The 19422-nt window shown below is 43.2% G+C and overlaps 1 protein-coding gene across 3 annotated transcripts in view; it reads right to left on the minus strand.

Moving 5' to 3' along the window:
* The window catches only part of LOC145346438 (transcriptional activator GLI3-like), a 350295-nt gene that overhangs the window by 75141 nt on the left and 255732 nt on the right, over window positions 1–19422 (minus strand). For all 3 annotated transcript variants that reach the window (XM_080193632.1, XM_080193634.1, XM_080193635.1), the window contains 2 exons: window positions 7745–7950; window positions 1674–1823 (listed from right to left, as the gene is read on the minus strand). In XM_080193632.1, coding sequence (XP_080049758.1) covers window positions 1674–1823; window positions 7745–7950 — 356 coding nt within the window. The remainder of the gene's footprint in view (window positions 1–1673; window positions 1824–7744; window positions 7951–19422) is intronic.

A 19422-nucleotide genomic window follows, 5' to 3' on the forward strand; every position in this document is an offset into this window, starting at 1 on the left:
CTCTGTCAAGGAAGGTCACCTCAGCACTTCACTGTACCGCAAGCCACGGATAGCCTCACAATGCTCCACTTCTCCAGTTTCCACCCTAAACAAGTTAAAGACGCCATCCCCTATGGACAAGCCCTCCATATGCACATGGTCTGCTCAGATGAGGAGGATCGCAAGAGACATCTCCAAACGTTGAAAGATGCCCTCATAAAAACAGGATACAGCGCTCAATTCATCAATCCAACAGTTCCGACGCACCACAGCAAAAAACTGCACCGATCTCCTCAGAAGACAAACACAGGACACGGTGGAGTATCCCTTGTCGTCCAATACTTCCCTGGAGCGGAGAAGCTATGACATCTTCTCCAGAGTCTTCAACATATCATTGATGAAGACAAACATCTCGCCAAGGCCATCCCCACACCCACACCTCTTGCCTTCAAACAACCGCACCACCTCAAACAGACCACTGTCTGCAGCAAACTACCTAGCCTTCGGGAGAACAGTGACCACAACACCACACAACCCTGCCACAGCAACCTCTGCAAGCCATGCTGGATCATCAACACAGATGCCATCACCTCACGTGAGAACACCAGCTACCAGGTACATGGTACGTACTCTTGCAACTCGGCCAACGTTGTCTACCTGATCGGCTGCAGAAAAAGATGTCCCGAGGCCATGGTACATTGGGGAGACCATGCAGACCTCGAATGAATGAACACAGCTCGACAATCACCAGGCAAGAGTGTTCCCTTCCCATTGGAGAACACTTCAGCAGTCATGAGCATTCGGCCTCTGACCTTCAGATAAGCATTCTCCGAGGCGGCCTTCACGATACACGACAGCACAGAGTCGGCGAGCAGAGACTGATAGCCAAGTTCCTCACACATGAGGATGGCCTCAACCAGGATCTTGGGTCCATGTCACACTATCTGTAACCCCTACGACTTGCCTGGGTTTCCAAAATCTCACTAACTGTCCTGGCTGGAGACAATACACGTCTCTTTAACCTGTACTTAATCCTCTCTCCACTCACACTGTCTGTACCTTTAAGACTTGATTACCTGAAAAGACTCACATTCCAACCATTATTCTGTAAATTGAGTTTGTGTCTTTATATGCCCTGTTTGTGAACAGAACTCCCACTCACCTGATGAAGGAGCAGCGCTCCAAAAGCTTACGACTTTTGCTCCCAAATAAACTTGTTGGACTTTAACCTGGTGTTGTGAGACTTCTTACCGCGTGTAACCCAGTCCAACGCCGGCATCTCCACATCATGACCTTTACTGGGGAGCCAGGATTTCTGTTACCTTAGAATGAAGACTCCTTTCTGTGATAATGCAGAAGGAAGGCTTCGAGCTGCCATTCCATGGTACTGGATGTTACTTTGGAAAATACAATCCAGATCTTTGCCCTCTTTGACCTGGCAATTGCTGGTCAGTAGTTAAATCTCACTTACCACTGATAACACTCAACAAGAAAAAAGACCAGATCGTATTAATGCCAGTTCACTCAAATTGCTAATTTTTGCGATGGAGCCCAGGATTGTCATTTTTTGGGGGTGGGTTGTTTTATTAAGATTGCATTCATTGAGCTTTATTCAGATTTATTTTTAAAGCGTTTAAATGGAAATTTTTTCATGGCAGATTTTTCAATATGCAACTTTCTTGATTGTTACCTACCCTCCATTGTGTGCAGATATTCCATGTGAAGAGCACCAGCAGTTGCCGTGCCAGCTGGAGGAAGGATGTCACCGTACGGGCTACGATGGCCAGCCAGCAGGGCCATCTGGTGGTGATAATATTCCGCTGGGCTGACTCCAGCATGTGGTACTGCAAAAGCAAATAGACTTTAAATCATCACCAAGGTTGTTTAATGAGGCCCCAATAGCTGAAAACAAATTGCATTCTTGGAAATTACTTCAGATGCACTCTTTACATATTAACTGATTTGGATACCTGCCAGGTTTTCAGTTAATACTGGTCAAGGCTCTATATCGCTCTAGGACATTCTACGTGATAGTAATCAGGACTCTGTTCAGATTAAATGGAAGCATTTCCTGTGAACTATTTGTAATTATTTGTACAGGCATTCTTTAAAATCATTTCCTATTTCATTGCAAAATAGCTGACAAACAAAATCCCATACTCTGTCGCCTTTCTATGGTGACATGCAAACATTTACAAACTTGTACATCCTTCCCAACTAGTATAGGCATATTCTAAAATTTGTTTAACTGTTTGAAGGGATATTTTGAGTTCAGTGAATATATCCTCGTAGACATGTTGCATTTTACCCCAAAGATATAAAATGCGAAATTCATTTGCGTTTAATAGTACACTGGAGTTCTACAACCCTTTCTTCTCCATGGAGGAGGATAAGAACATAAGAACATCAGAAATAGGAGCAGGAGTAGGCCAACTAGCCCCTCGAGCCTGCCCCGCCATTCAATAAGATCATGGCTGATCTATCGTGGCTCAGTTCCACATTCCCGCCCTCTCCCCATAACCCTTAATCCCCTCTCTTATCAAAAACCCATCAACCCGCGTCTTAAAAATATTTAGCGAGGTAGCCTCCACCACTTCAACGGGCAGAGAATTCCAGAGATTCACCACCCTTTGACTGAAGAAGTTCCTCCTCAACTCCGTTCTAAACCGCCCCCCCTTTATCTTGAGGCTGTGCCCCCTAGTCCTGCTATCCTTTCTGAGTGGGAAGAGTCTCTCCACCTCTATCCTATCCATCCCATTCATCATCTTATACGTCTCAATGAGATCTCTCCTCATTCTTCTAAACTCTAACGAGTACAAGCCTAATTTATTCAGCCTCTCCTCATAGCTCAACGCCCTCAACTCCGGCATCAGCCTAGTAAACCTCCTCTGCACTCCCTCTAAGGCCAAAATATCCTTGCGTAAGTACGGCGCCCAAAACTGCACACAGTACTCCAGCTGCGGCCTCACCAATGCCCTACACAGCCGCAGCAAGACCTCCCCATGTCGGGATTTATCTGGGAGACGATTGAGTTCACATGCAGACTACAAAAAGAAAGATCTAGTGGTTTGTAAGTCACATGAACCTATAAGTTATGTTGTAACTTGTGTAGCAATTGACTGCTACTGACTAAGACTTGCAGCTTCTGCTGAAGTTTTGGATTGATCTTTTCAACACTTATTTTTTAAATAAGAACTATTACTCTCAGAACTATTACTCTCAGAACTATTACTCTCAGAACTATTACTCTTCCAGTTCTGACTGGCCTCTTGCAGCCAGCAGAGCTGCAGTGATGTGAACAGCTCAGCAGCAGATGTGCAAAAGACTTAGTAATTTTCTGCAGAGTGCTACCTTGATATTCACATTGCATTTGGACTTTCCTTGCAGCTGCACAGTGTGCACAAGAACTTTCCATATCTTTTGGTCAGCTTTTAAGTGGAAAACAATAAAAGTAAATGCAGGAAAACTGACTGTTAAGTCACCAGTGCATCCAAAATCTTTTTACATTTTGTATAGCCATCTGCAGTAAAAACAGCTACCACTAACATTAACATATTAGTTTTTTAACTTAGAAAAGTGGATACTAAGATAAGGAGTGTAGTCCTCTTGAGAAGAAAAGTAAGGAATACTTGAACAGGTAGGTTTTTGGGGTGAGTCTGAAAGGAGAGAGAGCTGGTGAGATGGAGCAGAGTGTGGAGGGAATGTCAGACTGCAGGACACAGATGATCATTAATGACGGCCAGAAAGAAGAGGGAATACGCAAAAGGTCAAGTTTAGAAATCACAGTGTTCTAGTTGGTTAGGGTGAGAGGTGTTAACAGAGATATCTAGGGGCAATGCCATGCAGGGGATTGAATGCAGGAGTGAGAATTTTAGATTGAAGGTGCTGGGTGATTAGGAACCAATCGTGTTCAGCAAGAGCAAGAGTGATGAGTGAGTAAGATCTGGTACAATTTAAAACCAGACACCAGAGTTTTGGGTGAGGTGAAGTTTAGAGTATGCAGCCAAACTGGAGATTACTGGAAATATGAAATATAAGTGAGTGTTTTGGAAGCAAATGCTGAGACAGGTGTCGTGGAGGTAGGCAGTCTGTACGATAGAGAAATTGCAAATGCGAAGGGTTGCTGGGATGGGGAGGATGGGGATACAGGTTTTGGCAGCGTGATACCCAACTCCAGATCAAATAGGTTGAATGCAGATTGCAAACAGTCAGATTTGGCATCAGTCAGTGGTTAGTGGAAGGGGAACGGACTTTATGGCGCAAGGAGAAGCCAATGGTTTCAGTCTACCTGATACTGAAGTGAAGAAAATTACAGTCAACCTAAGACTGGGAAAGTAGACAAACAGTCTGACAATATAGAGACAGTGGAGGAGTTGTGAGAAGTGGTGGAGATGGATCTGTGTGTCATTAACATAGATGCAAAGGAGAAACTGTAGTTGAGAAAGAAAAGGAGACCCAGAATACATTATTAGGGAACTCCAGGAATAACAGACAGAAAATGTTGGAAAACCTCAGCAGGTCTGAAAGCATCTGTGGAGGGAGAACAGAGCCAACGTTTTGAATCTGGATGAACCTTCACCAGCTCTGACAAAAGGTCATTCAGACTTGAAACGTTAGCTCTATTGCCTCTCCACAGATGCTGTCAAACCTGAGATTGTTCAGCATTTTCTGTTTTTGTTTTAGATTCCAGCATCTGCAGTAATTTGCCTTTATCCAGAGATAACGGAGCAAGGGCGAGAAGAGAAATATTGTTGGTGACACAATGGTTACAATGGGTAGGTAAGAGTGGGGCCAGTCCCGTTGAGCTAGATGATGAAGTAGAAGGTACTGGAAGAATTGTTGTCTTTGTCTTGCGCAAGATATCAAATCAATTCAGTTCAGTTTGCAGATGTTCTCAACTAAATTTTAACTCCATAGTATTTTGTACATTACCTACTTCCCAATGCTACATGGTGATTGCATTGTTGAGCATGAGATTACACAGTATTGAATCCAGAGCAGGAATTATGCATCACAGTCAGTCTTGTTTTTAACTAAAAAATTCTCAGCAACTTCTTTTTTACCTCCATCACTGAAAGTGAGTGGAGGCAATATTTTGCCCGTTAGACTGTTTTGTCTGTAACAATGTCGCAGGAATTCTAACCACCCCCATGGGAACTGGAGCAGGCGAGGGACGGAAAATGGGAATGTCCATTGACCTCTGGCAGGAATTTATGGCTTTGGGACGAGCGGCACCATAAAATCCCACTCTTTACCTCCAAAAACTAGCAGTATTTCACTGAAACTTGGTGCAAATACGATATGGGCCAAAGAAGAACTGAATAGTGTGTGGTGAAGATGTGGACCTAGAACTAAATCGGGGAATTAAAAAAAAAAATTTAAAACACTGAGATTTGGGTGATTTGTTTTCGAGTGTTGCCTCAGCTGCTATAATAGAATTTGTCACAGCTGCCAAAACATGAGGAGACTTTTCAGAGCAGGTTGTTAGATGTGGGTTGGCCTGAAGCGTCCTCAGCGGGATGGAAGATTTCTTTCTTCATCTTTGTAGTTGCAGAGCACGGACCAGGCAGGGAAAAACCTCAAGGAAGAGTTGTGTGATTGCAATAATATTAACACAATATGATGGAGGACTGCGCTCTCCTGGGTTTCGTCTTCACTTGTTCGTTTTTGGTTTTCATCTGGAAAGGCACAAAACCCAATGAACCACGCCAGCAGCCACTGCAAGAGAACAACTGGGCACGGCAAAGCTCTTCTCTGCAGTGTGTCTTCCCTCTGGTGGATGTGCTGAGAATTCAGCTCGATACAGTACCTTGTTCGCAACACAGATTGGAAGCACATGTGCGTTCATCTTAATTACATGACAGAGAGCATCAAAGCTGTAAGATTGAGTAACATCCCACCTCCCTTTTATTCTAAATACAGACCAGCTTAAAACAAATTGTGCAGCTGCTGGACTGAGGTGATATCTTACAACTGAATGGAATTGATTTATTATTGTCACGTGTATTGGGATACAGTGAAAGGTATTGCTTCTTGCAAGCTACGCAGACAAAATGTACTGTTGATCAACTGGTAAGGGAAGGAGGAAAGGATAGGGTGCAGAATATAATGTTGCAGTTACCGATAGGCTGAGAAGAAAGATCAGCTTAACACGATAGGACCATTCAAAAGTTTGATGGCAGCAGGGAAGAAGCTGTTCTTAAGTCGATTGGTATGTGTTTTAAGACTTTGTATCTTTTTCCCAATGGAAGAAGGTAGGCGAGACTACGTCCGGGGTGCTTGGGGTCCTTGATTATGCTGGCTGACATCGCAAGGCAGCGAAAGATGTAGACGAAAGAGTCAATGGATAGGAGGTTGGTTTGCATGATAGACTGGGCTGCATTCACAACTTTTTTGTACTTTCTTGCTGTCTGGGTCAGAACAGGAGCATCCGTGAACCTTAGGCAACTAAGTTATGGGTGGCACAGTGGCTAGCACTGCTACCTCATCGCGCCGGGTTCATTTCTGACCTCAGATGACTGTCTGTGACATTTGCACATTCTCCCTGAGTCTGTGTGGGTTTCCTTCAGGTACTTTGGTTTCCTCCCACACTCCAAAAACGTGCAGGTTAGGATGATTGGCCATGCTGAATTGCTCCATAGTGTCAGGGGGATTAGTAGGGTAAATGGGGGATTAGTAGGGTAAATAGGGGCGGCACGGTAGCACAGTGGTTAGCACTGCTGCTTCACAGCTCCAGGGTCCTGGGTTCAATTCCTGGCTCGGGTCACTGTCTGTGTGGAGTTTGCACATTCTCCTCGTGTCTGCGTGGGTTTCCTCTGGGTACTCCGGTTTCCTCCCACAGTCTAAAGATGTGTGGGTTAGGTTGATTGGCCGTGCTAAATCGCCCCTTAGTGTCAGGAGGATTAGTAGGGTAAATACATGGGGTTACGGAAATAGGGCCTGGGTGGGATTGTTGTTGGTGCAGGCTCAATGGTAAGAATGGCCTCCATCTGCACTGTAGGGATTCTAGGATTCCCACGTGTACTCATATTTCTTACCTGTTGATTTGTCCTCATACCTTAGAACTTTAGAAAGGGCTGTTTTACTGATGTTGTCTCATCAACAGTTGAATCCTAATTGTAGCACTTTTTTGTTACTATCAGCAACCTGAGATATGTGGAAATGAATAGGAACATGCACTTATGTTTCAGGTAGCCTCATAAAATATTCAAAAGTCTTGGTCTGATTATGTTGTTTTTCAATTTTTAAAGTTACAATTGAAGCAGCCTCCCCTGTCCCAACAACTCAAGTGACACTATTGTGAATCTGCACGTTTCCTGGAATGAGGCACCTAAGGAATCAATGTGGATGGCCATAAAACATTGGATGAGGGTCATGGGTGGAGGGGGAGACTGGCGGTGTTAGGATGGCGGCGCGGGCTCGTTGGGCCGAAGGGCCTGTTTCCCGTGCTGTTCTTCGTTAAATCAAAACAACACTGAGAAGAAGGAGGAACAGAAAAAAAAATAGACAAGGTCTACACTGAAATAGGATTTCAAGTAAGCAGCAATCTATAATCTACTGAGAGGTTTTAATATACATTAGATCACCACAATGATAAAATCATTAGCTGGTTATACATACACACCACCATAAAAAGACAGTCATTTTAAATATTGTATTATTAGCATTATAATTTGATTTAAAAGTTTGAATTATAAAACAAACATTCACAGCATTAGTTCTGTACCTCATTAAAGTGATGCACAAAATTATACATGGTGCTCACCGTCAGTAGGGCTGAGTCCCCTGGCTGCAGAAATCATTGACAGAGAGGGGCTGCTGTGCAGAGACCTAATGTAGTCCATATACGGGTTAATGTATGGATGTGGTGGGTTAAACATTGGTTCTGACGTACCAACAGGAGTTCTTTGCGGGGAAATTCTGATGAGTGAGATGTCGGAAAATGCTGGACTACCTGAAAGAGAGGGAGGCCTAAAAGGAAAAACAAAATCACAGATGAACTGGTTACAACGGTAAGTTAAATAGTCATCTTAGCATGATTTCGCTTCAGCAGACACTGGATTCCACAAATTGAACAAATGAGACAAACCGTATGGTACGGTACATGGCGGTAGTGCTGACACGTGAACTCCTTTCAGAATGTTCGCTGAGATCAAAAACATGGGCAAGAAGTTTAGCTTTTTTTTCAGTGTTAATGAATGTTACAATACTGATGAAATAATCAACTTTGGTCATAGATTTTTTCAAAATAAATTTTGGAAGGCTGCAACTTGAGTAATGTTTCAACAGAAGCAAGCAGGTGTTCTGACACACTTCTATCATCAGTCCTTCACACTGAAACACTGTTTGAAACTGAGAGATTGTAAGTATGTACTCTGAGGCTTCAGCATGGCTCTCTCTCGTAACCTCCTCTTTTGGTGAGAGTTTCTGGCTACAGTAACCTGGCCTTGTAAAAGAGACAGTGATTAAAGCTCATCATGTGCTAGCTGCGACACTGAGAGCTGACCCCACCTAATGCCTTTTGTCCCTTGTTTTTCCAATTAATTTACTGTGCAAGAAAAAGCCACTGGGAGCAGCTGTGAGAGCAGTGGGGGGAGCACATTCCTTTGATGCTATGAGAATGTAACAGCAGATTTTTGTAGACCGTGATCATCAGTGTTTGCTGTTGGCACCAATCACCATGACAGACTGTAATCTGATGTGAGAAGCCAATTCCACTCAGTTATCAGTTACAAGGGACTTGAAATATCTGAATTTGACAAAGATCAAAGCTAATCTCCAGGGAAACTAAAACTCAGTAAAACAAACTCGGAGGGTCAGGATGTGGCGAATACCAACTCACTGTTATTTTTCACTTGTCTATAACATTATACACTGAGATGCTTCAATTGCTTACATATTTTGCCCTTTATAATTATGAAAAGGATTCTCAATTATAATGATACTCAAACCTGACAAATGGCAATGTAGAAAAATGTGATGAATAGGCAAATACGAAATGCTTGTAATCACTTATACATCAAAACTAAGTATCAATGGGTTCATTTTCAAATCCCTTCCCTTACAACAATACACATAATAACCCAGTACAATTGCAACATTGTAAAGTTGAATAATGCATGATGTGATTTTTAATAATTTTTTTAAAGTATATCTTCACACTTTTCTTTCCCTGTGGGAAATAGTGGGGAAGTAGTGAAAGGATTTCTGAGCTGATCATCAGCCTGTTGAACCACATTATGAAAGCTCCTTGCACGGCCAAGTCCTGGCAGTGGACACGAACCAGGAGCTTCTGGTCCGGAGGTAGTGATGTGACCATTGTGCCACGAGGCCTCCAGTGTTTGTGATGTGTTACACAAGAAGAAGACAAGAAATAGAAGCAGGAGTGGGCCACCAGGCCCTTCAAGCCTGCTCTGCCATTCAATACAATCATGGCTGATCTATGCCAGCTTCCACGCCTTTCCTGTGCCATTTCCCCATAGCCCTCTACCCCTCGATCTATAAAATATTTATCCACCTCCACTTTAAATGTTTCTAATTATCCAGCCTCCACCACCGTTTGCGCTACAGAATTCCAGAGATCTATCACTCTCCGTCAGAAGAAATTTCTACACAACTCAGTTTTAAATGACCGGCTCTTTATCTTGTAGCTACGCCCTCTTGTTTGAGACTGTCCCACTTGTGCAAACGTCTCACCATCTATCTTGTCAAGACCCCTCAGGATCTTGTATATTTCAGTAAGGTCACCCCTCACTTTTCTCAACTCCAAGGAGTACACACCCAGACTATTTAGTCTTTCTTGTTAGACCGACTCTCTCATCACAGGAATTAGCCTGGTGAATCTCCCTTGGATTGCCTCAAATGTTACTATATCCATTTTTAGGTAAGGCGACCAAAACTGTATGTGGTATTTCAGGTGAGGCGTCAACAACAACTGCTTATTTTTAAACTCCAACCCCTTTGCAATAAAGGCCAAAATGCCATTTGCCTTCAAACTACTTGTTGGACCCGCCTGCTAGCTTTTTGTGATTCATGCACTAGAACACCGAAATTCCTCTGCACTTCACTCACCTGCAGTCTCTCTCCATTTAGATAATAAGCTGCCTTTTGGTTCCTCCTACCCAAATGCATGAACTCACGCTTCCCCATACTGAACTCCATTTGCTAGGTTTTCACCCAAGTCTATCTATACCCCACTGCAGAATCACAATATCCTCATCAAAACATGCCTTGATGAGTCCTGACAGTTCTGTCACAAGCACATAATGTTGGAAGAGCAATAATAAAGATGGTTTCAAAGTTGATGAGTTCTTTACTGAAGATGCTGGTCTCTTGTGCTATTTCAGAATAGCTTTCAGGCTAACCACATTTGTAATGGATTAGCCACAGTAGCTGGAGAGCGGCTGGACTCCCATTACTTCCATCGTAACTGATCTTCTTGCAAGTTTTTCTTGAATGTTCAGCAGTTTCTCTCTTTCTTTCACACTCCAGTAAATCAAATGATCTTTAAAAAGCACTAGATGTAGTGTGATATCATGTGACAGACAGAAAACTAAATGAACTGCAGGAAACCAAGCAGGGACAGAGTGAATCTTAACATTCACAAAAAGTTGCTCTTAGTGGAAACAAACAGTTTCTCTGCACATTCAAACTTTTTTTTGGTTTTAAATACCCTCATTATCACAGCCCATTTTAAAAATCAGTGCAATCCATTAGAAATGTTGCTCCCTATCCCAGATTTTTATATCTGGGTGGATTTCCAAAGAGCTACTCACTTCAAAGGGGGGTCCTCATAATGACAGTATATTCAACTGGCATTTATCCAGCACCTTTAGCACAGTAAAGAGCCCATAGGTGTTTCACAGCAGTGCAATCACAGAAGAAAACTGACAGTGAGCCAACGAAGATGTTAGGATGGGTAACCAAGCATTTGATCACAGAGGGAAGTTTTCAGCAGCATCTTAAAGGAGGAAACAAGGAGATAGAGTGGAGATTTAATGGCTATGGTGGGGTGCAAGATGTGGGGATGGCCGAGAGGCAGAATTGGAGCAACTCAGAGTTATCAAAGAGTTCAATAAACATGCTCTCTCATCACGAGCACTTGATTCTTTAGTGAACAGCTATAGAAAAATCAAAACTTAACACAAAATCAGACAACATCCAGCATAAGGTTCACCATGGTATGCTTCTGCAGAAAATGCAGATGTATGGGATTGGTGGTAATTTAGGTACTTGGATCAGGAATTGGTTAGCAGATAGGAGACAGAGGGTGGTGGTTGATGGTAATTATTCATCATGGAGTTCGGTTACGAGTGGTGTGCCTCAGGGATCTGTTTTGGGGCCACTGCTGTTCGTAATCTTTATTAATGATCTGGATGAGGGTATAGTTGGGTGGATTAGTAAGTTTGCTGATGACACCAAAGTCGGAGGTGTGGTAGATTGTGAGGAAGGGTGTCGAAGTTTGCAGGGTGACTTGGACAGGTTGCAGAGCTGGGCCGCGAGGTGGCGGATGGAGTTTAATGCGGAGAAGTGTGAGGTAATCCATTTCGGTAGGAATAACAGATGTGTTGAGTATAGGGCTAACGGGAGGACTTTGAATAGAGTGGAGGAGCAGAGGGATCTAGGTGTATGTGTACATAGATCCCTGAAAGTTGGGAATCAAGTAGATAAGGTTGTTAAGAAGGCATACGGTGTCTTGGCGTTTATTGGTAGGGGGATTGAATTTAGGAGTCGCAGCGTCATGTTGCAACTGTACACAACTCTGGTGCGGCCGCACTTGGAGTACTGTGTGCAGTTCTGGTCCCCACATTACAGGAAGGATGTGGAGGCTTTGGAGAGGGTGCAGAGGAGGTTTACCAGGATGTTGCCTGGTATGCAGGGGAGGTCCTATGAGGAGAGACTGAGGGATTTGGGGTTGTTTTCACTGGAAAGAAGGCGGCTAAGAGGGGATCTTATAGAAACATATAAGATGATTAGAGGTTTAGATAGGGTGGATGGTGATAGCCTGTTTCCTCGGATGGAGAAATCTAGCACGAGGGGGCATGGCTTTAAATTAAGGGGGGGTAGTTATAGGACGGATGTCAGGGGCAGGTTCTTTACCCAGAGGGTGGTGAGGGACTGGAATGCCCTGCCTGCTGCAGTTGTAAATGCGCCTAGTTTGGGGGCGTTTAAGAGATTGGTGGATAGGTTTATGGACGAAAAAGGAGTGGTTTAGATTAGTGGGTCAATGTTTTTTTTTTAAAAATAAGACTGGTCGGCGCAACATTGTGGGCCGAAGGGCCTGTTCCGCGCTGTAATGTTCTATGTTCTATGTTCTATGTTCTATATGTTTGCAATTTTTCAGAAAATGAGGGTGATGGGTGTACTGCAGGGCGAAGCGAGGAAATAAAACAAACTGTACACTGATGATAAATGTATACAGGGTGCCTGTCATTGAGATTTAACATATGCATGAGGGTCAAAGGCTGGGTAGGATTACACTTGTCAGATTCCATCCTTAGTTATCTAGTCGTAACCAGAGAATCAACTTCTTTTTAATTCATTTATGGGTTGTGAGCGTCACATCCCATGAGTTGTCCATCCCTAAATGCTGTTGAGAAGGTGGTGTTGAGCTGCCTTTTGCCTCCAATATTATTATTTCTAGTTTCCCCCAAGGGTCTATCTTTAACCCCCTCCTATTTCTTATACATATGTTGCCCTTTAATGACACTATTTGAAAAAGCAATGCCTGTTTCCATGTGTTATGTTGAAAACAACGAAAGCTACTTCACCACAAATATTTTTTGACCTCTCCTTCCACTGTATCCAAATTGTCATACTGCTTATCCAATATCCATTACTGAGTGAGCAAAAATGTCCTCCAATTAAATAATGGGTGGCCCCCTAACACTGTTTCCTAGCCAATGACTCCTGTCCTCTCCTGGCATCTGTCTGAGGTTGAACCAGTCTGTTTGCAACTTTGGTGTGATACTTGATCCTGAGTTGACCTTCGGACCATCACTAAGACCATGTGTTTCCAACTCAATAATATCACCTGAGTCTGCCCTTGCTTCAGCTCATCTGCTGCTGACATCTTCAACCAATTATTTTATTGGCCTCAAGACTTGACAATTCTAACATACTCCGAGCTGATCTCCTATGTTCTACCCCCAAAAAACCCTGGCCACTAAAACTACACTATCCATGTCCTCACTTGCACCAAGTACTGTTTACTCATTATCATGGCACCAGCTGACCCACAGTGCTTCCCAGTTAAGTAACATTCCAATTTTAAAATTATCGTCCTTGTTTTTGAATCGCTTTATGGTCTCACCCCTCATTATCTCTGCAATTTCGTCCATCTCTACAACCCTCCTCCAATTCTGGCCTTTTAAGCCTTTCTGATTTTAATTGCACCATCAAATGTGTCCCATAGAAATAGAAACAAGAAGCAGGAGTAGGCCATTTGGCCCTTTGAACCTGCTCCACCATTCATTTTGATCACGGCCGATCCACGAATTCAGTTTCCTGATTTCCCCCCTCCCCCCATATATTCCCTGATTCCTTCAGCCCAAAGAGCTATAGAATTCAGCTGCCAAGGCCCAAAGCTCTGAAATTCCCCCCAAAATATTTTCACTTCTCTACCCCTTTTTTCTCCTTTAAGACACTTCTCAAAACATAACTCTATAACCAAGTTTTTGGTCATCAACCATTACATCTCCCCATATGGCCTAGTATCATATTTTGTTCAATAATGCTCCTGTGAAGCATCTTGGAGTGTTTTACTATTTTCAAGGCACTATTTAAATGCAAGTTGCTATGACTGTTCAATTATCTGTTTAAAGTTACTGCAGGCCAATTAAAATGTGAAGACTAACCAGGTGTAACCTTTATGAACAGTAATGTTTCATCATTGAGATGTTACAATTCAGTTACTATTTTTTAAAATTAGCAACTTGGTAAATTTACAACCAAGCATCTTCAGATTTTCAGCTGACAGTTCCTCATGTTTAAGTGATTTGACTTTGATTCCCTGTATAATGTATGCTCCACATGTAACTCTGTGCCTTCAGATTTGATGACTGTGCCTGAATATACAGTAGTATGAAATGTTCTGTTTTACATCTCAGACCAGTACAGATCATTTTTGATATTCCCACTTGGATCAAGACCAAAATTACAATTGATAACATCGCCAGCACACGAAGAAACTATTAGTGGTGGCCTTGGCACATATAATCAAGTGGATCAAATAGGAAAACAAATGTTTCACTATAACTTAAGCACAAGAAAGGGGGAAAATTCAATCCCTGCTCTCTCCAGGAAGCCACAAGGAAACCCATATCAGAGAACATGGAGTACACTGGTGCAGTCTTGTCTCTGACCTCAAGTTCATTTGAATGTGGCTTATCGGAAACATGGAATTAGTGATTTAACAAATAAAATTAGTACTTGCAAATGGAGAGAGTGAAGAAAGTATGTATAATTCAAGGTTAGAAAACCAAGAAGTCAACTAATCTTCAAAGTAGCAAGGCAATTACTTTCTGCTGTCCTGGGAGAGCTCAACATCAATTCTAGACCTGATGTATTCTCATGGCATCAAGACAAACAAGGGTAACAATACCTCCTGCTAGTTATCATCTAACATTGCCTCTCAGCTGATGAATCAGTGTTCTTCCATGCTGAATATCACTTGGAAGAAGCACTGAGGGTGGCAAGGGCAAAGAATGTACTTGGGTGGGCGATTTTCATGTACATCACCAGCAGTGGTTCAGTAGCACCATTACTAGCTGTGCTGGTCGAGTCCTAAATGAGATAGACTGGGTCTGCATCAGATGGAGAGGAAATTAAAGAGAGCTAAAAACATACTCTCACCCTCACCAATGTAACCTTACAAAAAGATGCAGACAATGTAGGTAGGTGGTGACCACCGCACATCAAGTCTCATCTTCACATTGAGGATACCCTCCATCATGTTGTTTGGCAAGAACACTGTGCTAAATTGGATAGATTTCAAACAGATGTAGCAACTCAAAACTGGACATCCATAAAGACCTTGTAGGCCATCAGCAGCAGTGGAATTGTATATAATCACAATCAGTAACTGTATGGCCTGGCATATACCTCACCCTATCATTACCATCGAGCCTGAGGTTCAACCCTGGTTCAATGAAGAGTCCAGGAGGGCATTTCAGATGCATACCTGAAAATGACGTGTCAACCTGGAATTCTTTTCTTAACAGTACTTTGGGTATACTACTGCACATGGAGCACAGTGGTTCAAGAAGTCACCTTCTCAAGGGCAATTAGAAATGGACAATGAAGCTGCCACATGCCATGAACAAACATTAAAAAAAACGAATTCAGTTCCAAGAAATGGGCCAAATCATCCAAGGAGTGCCAATCACTGTTAGGTTGCCACACAACTCCTATTTATTTTATATAGTGTCAGAGCTCCACACTTCTCATCCAGACTTCTGAATCAAGCCACTTCAGAAATATGGAGCAAACCTATTCTGGGAGTCCTTCCTCAGGGGCAGGATTATTGAGGGAAGGGAGCCACACTGCCTTTTTATGACACTAGCTGCTGTATTTTAGTAAATCTTCATTAGCTACACAGTGAAAAGCTTTGGGACATCTAACTAGTTTAGCAATGTGTCACTTATCTAGGCTTATCTAGATAGCCACATGAACAGACTGGGAATAGAGGGATACAAACGGATGGTCTAATTAGGAACATATGATCAGTGCAGGCTTGGAGGACCAAAGGGCCTGTTCCTGCGCTGTATTGTTCTTTGTTAGTCAATGAATGAGAGAGCGGTGAGTGGGTAGAACGGTTGCGTGACAGGGTGGTAGGGTGATTGGTCAGGTACGTTGACAGGATGGGTAGAATGGTGAGTGGGCTCAATTTGGATTGGGAGAGTTTGGAAGGTTAGGAGAGTTGGAGGGAGAGTCAGGGTGAGTGTCGAAGGGTTGGAGGAGGGGTTGGACAGACAAGGATAGAGTCAGTGGGCCTGGAGGGACAGTTGGAGGGTTTGGGGAGGGTGGGAGAGGGAAGAGTCAGGGTAATGGGGGAGGGTCAGAGGAGAGTTAGACCATAAGATATAGAAGTAGACCATAAGGGACTTCCTAGCAGTCCCCTGGTACACGTTCCGGGACATCACCAGGGCACAAGCATATGAAGACTAGAACATCCGGGCCACATGCAGACTTTTTTTGCTCTGGAAGGAAGGAATATCAACGGTGTTGAGTGGAACACATTTCCACTTGTATAACCATGTGGCTTTTATGTAAACGGAGCTGGGGTTCAGCACAGCTGGGTGCTGCATTGAGGCCATTTCTGCTGCCCAATAACATTAGCTTCAGAACAGTACCCACCACAGCATGACCACGAAGGGAAGTCTTTCATCTCAAGTTCAAATTGGATTCAAATTCAGATCCCGGAGGGGTGAGAGGATGACGTTGCAAATATATTATTGCATGCTTGCTTTAATGAATATGCATAGAAGATTCAATGAAAATCGAGCCAAAGGAGACTGGATGAAAAATCAGTCTAATTGTTCCTGTTGCTCTTCACAGTCAAATTTCTAATCTGTGTTCCCAATGCACAAAGCTACACACTAGGAGATTTAACTCTCAAATAAATTCTGAAGGGAAAAAAGGCCCTCATAATCCAGTATGAGGGAATGGTTTGTAGTACTAATTCATCATATAAAATTACTCATACCACCAGTGAGATCTGCATCTACCACCATTTCACTGTGCTGCGCTGCCCAAACCATTCTCCCCAGGCACAGCCTAAGTTTTGAAGGTCTGGAATTACAATTGCATTGTTGGTATCTTCCACAATTCAAATACTGAGAATAGGAACACTTCACACAGTCACCTTTGTGTTTTTTTTCTACTGTAATAATAATTATAGCATAAAAGCACTCAGGGAATGAACTGGCAGGAAACACAAGGCAAGTTTATCCTTCCCAATCCCACTCTTTCATATGCCACATCGTCCAACAAGGCAAGCACATGCAGCTGTATGTGCAGAGTCATTGGTGCTATTTAGAGAACAGATCATGAGCAAGCTTATTTCTCCAATACAAACCCAATCCATTCTCTGACACCAGTTCTGAAGAAAGATTATTGTCCTGAAAAATTAACCCTTGTTCTCCTCCACAGGGGCAACCTGACTTGCTGAATATTCCCACCGTGTTTTGCTTTTATTATTGTAAATTTCTCAGTTATGCTTACTCACTGGGAGGTTCCAGCACCTTCTTCCCTCACATCTGTTCCCTTTTAACGAAGAAAAGCCACTATCCTGGGAACCCTTGTTGTGTTTTGCTGTGGGTCAGTGACATAGGCACTGCATCAAGGTGCAATGACATTGGTTCACCACGTGGAGGCTCGGCCTGATAAACCTCCAGAGCAAAGCAAAGGGATGGATAGGGTAGAGGTACAGAGATTCTTCCCGCTTAGAAAGGATAGCAGGACTAGGGGGCACAGCCTCAAGATAAGGGCGGGGGCAGTTTAGATCAGAGTTGAGGAGGAACTTCTTCACTCAAAGGGTGGTGAATCTCTGGAATTCTCTGCCCGTTGAAGTGGTGGAGGCTACCTCGCTAAATATATTTAAGTCACGGGTAGATAGGTTTTTGACAGACAGGGGAATTAAGGGTTATAGGGAGAAAGTGGGAAAGTGGAACTGATCCACTTCAGATCAGCCGTGATCTTATTGAATGGCGGGGCAGGCTCGAGGGGCTGGATGGCCTACTCCTGCTCCTATTTCTTATGTTTTTATGATTGTTGGTCATGCACCTCTTCAGCATGGAAACACTCGTGTGAATCCAGTGTCTGGCTTTCAAAGTGCTTGACAGGTTTTTAAAAAAAAGTACCTGATCTCAATACCTCTTCTTACCACTTTCTAAACATTGAGTTTCTTAGTGTTGGGGAAAAGGTTTGGATACAGAATCTAAAATAACGAACAGATTCTGCTTCAATAGCAGTTTGCAACAGAAAATTCTACATTCTAACCACTCTATGCGAAAACCTCTACTTTGATTCTTTGTAAGCATCTTAAATTTCTGTCTTTGTTACTTCATCAACCATGGAAACGCTCTCACAATTCAACCCTTGAGCGACTTGAATACCTGAGCTGGCCATCCCTCTTATTCTGCCAACAAAATAAGCTCCAATTTATCAAATCCCATGTTATAAATGTGAGGTCTTATTGGATTGTTATATTTCTGGACTGTGTCTTTAAGTTAGGGTAAAATAGAGACATGAAGAACTGTTCTAAATTCTGCTGACAACATGCCCTAGTGGCAGGTTATCTTACTGGGAACCAGGTTGCAAGATATTCGTACTGTAAGCAATGGCCAGAGGGGCTGCACTCTTTTTTATTCATTCAAAGGACGTCGGCTTTGTTGGCTAGGCCAGCAATTGTTTCCACGCTTAACTGCCTGAGAAGGTGGTGGCAAACTGCTTTCTTCAACCACTGCGGTCCATATGGTGCAGGGACATCCACAATGCTGTTTGATAGGAAGTTCCAGAATTTTGACCCAGTGATAGTAAAGGATATAGTTCCAAGACAGGATGAGGAGTGGTTTGGAGGGGAACTTCAAGGTGACAGTGCACCTGCTGCCTCTGCCCCTCAGACTCCAGTGACCATTGGTTTGGATGGTGCTGTCTAAGGAGCCTTGGTGGGTTCCTGCAGTGCATCTTGTAGGTGGCACATGCTGCTGCTATTGTGCTTGGTGGTGGAGGGAGTGGATGGGGTACCAGTCAAGTAGGCATGATGACAGTGGATAGACTGTTAGGTCTGGACTTACACTCCCAAGACGGATAGAGTCAAGAAATCTCCCAACTTGCCACACCTGCCTTGCAAAAGAACACCCCACGACTGAATCTTCATGAGAGGTGATGATAGTGATGTGGGGGCCTGGGAAGAAGGGAAGAGGGCCAATCTGCCAGCCTTGGATGCTGATTATCAGCTGGAAAAGGCTATTCACAGTGTCCCTGTTGTCTTCTTCAGCATTAGGCCTTCGAAGCCTCAAATCCCCTCACCCACTTCCCATACTCATACATGCCAACTTATGACGCCAACCATTCCCATGCACTTTTCTCATACCCCCATGTTAACCCATGGCCTCTTATAACCCTTAGTGCCAACTTATGCACTACAACCACAGACCTTTGCCTTTCCACGCGCCACGTTAACTCACCCTGCCTCCACTACGGGCAGTCCTCAAGAGCCATACTGAGACAAAATGAAATAAAGTCCTAAGCACCTATTACAGACTTCAATATGTAAAAATGTTCTCATTCATGAAACACGTTCAATACATTCAAATCTCACCAGGTAGTTAATCCCTTATGGAAGCAAATATTTATATTAATAACCCCATCTCAAAGACATCTAATCCTTTACTAACCTCTATCTGCTTTTAATAAAACTGTGAACAGCCCCCAACTGTG

Source organism: Carcharhinus amblyrhynchos, chromosome 8, assembly GCF_965287045.1.
Source record: "Carcharhinus amblyrhynchos chromosome 8, sCarAmb.v2.hapA, whole genome shotgun sequence".
In the NCBI taxonomy this organism is placed as follows: Eukaryota; Metazoa; Chordata; class Chondrichthyes; order Carcharhiniformes; family Carcharhinidae; genus Carcharhinus; species Carcharhinus amblyrhynchos.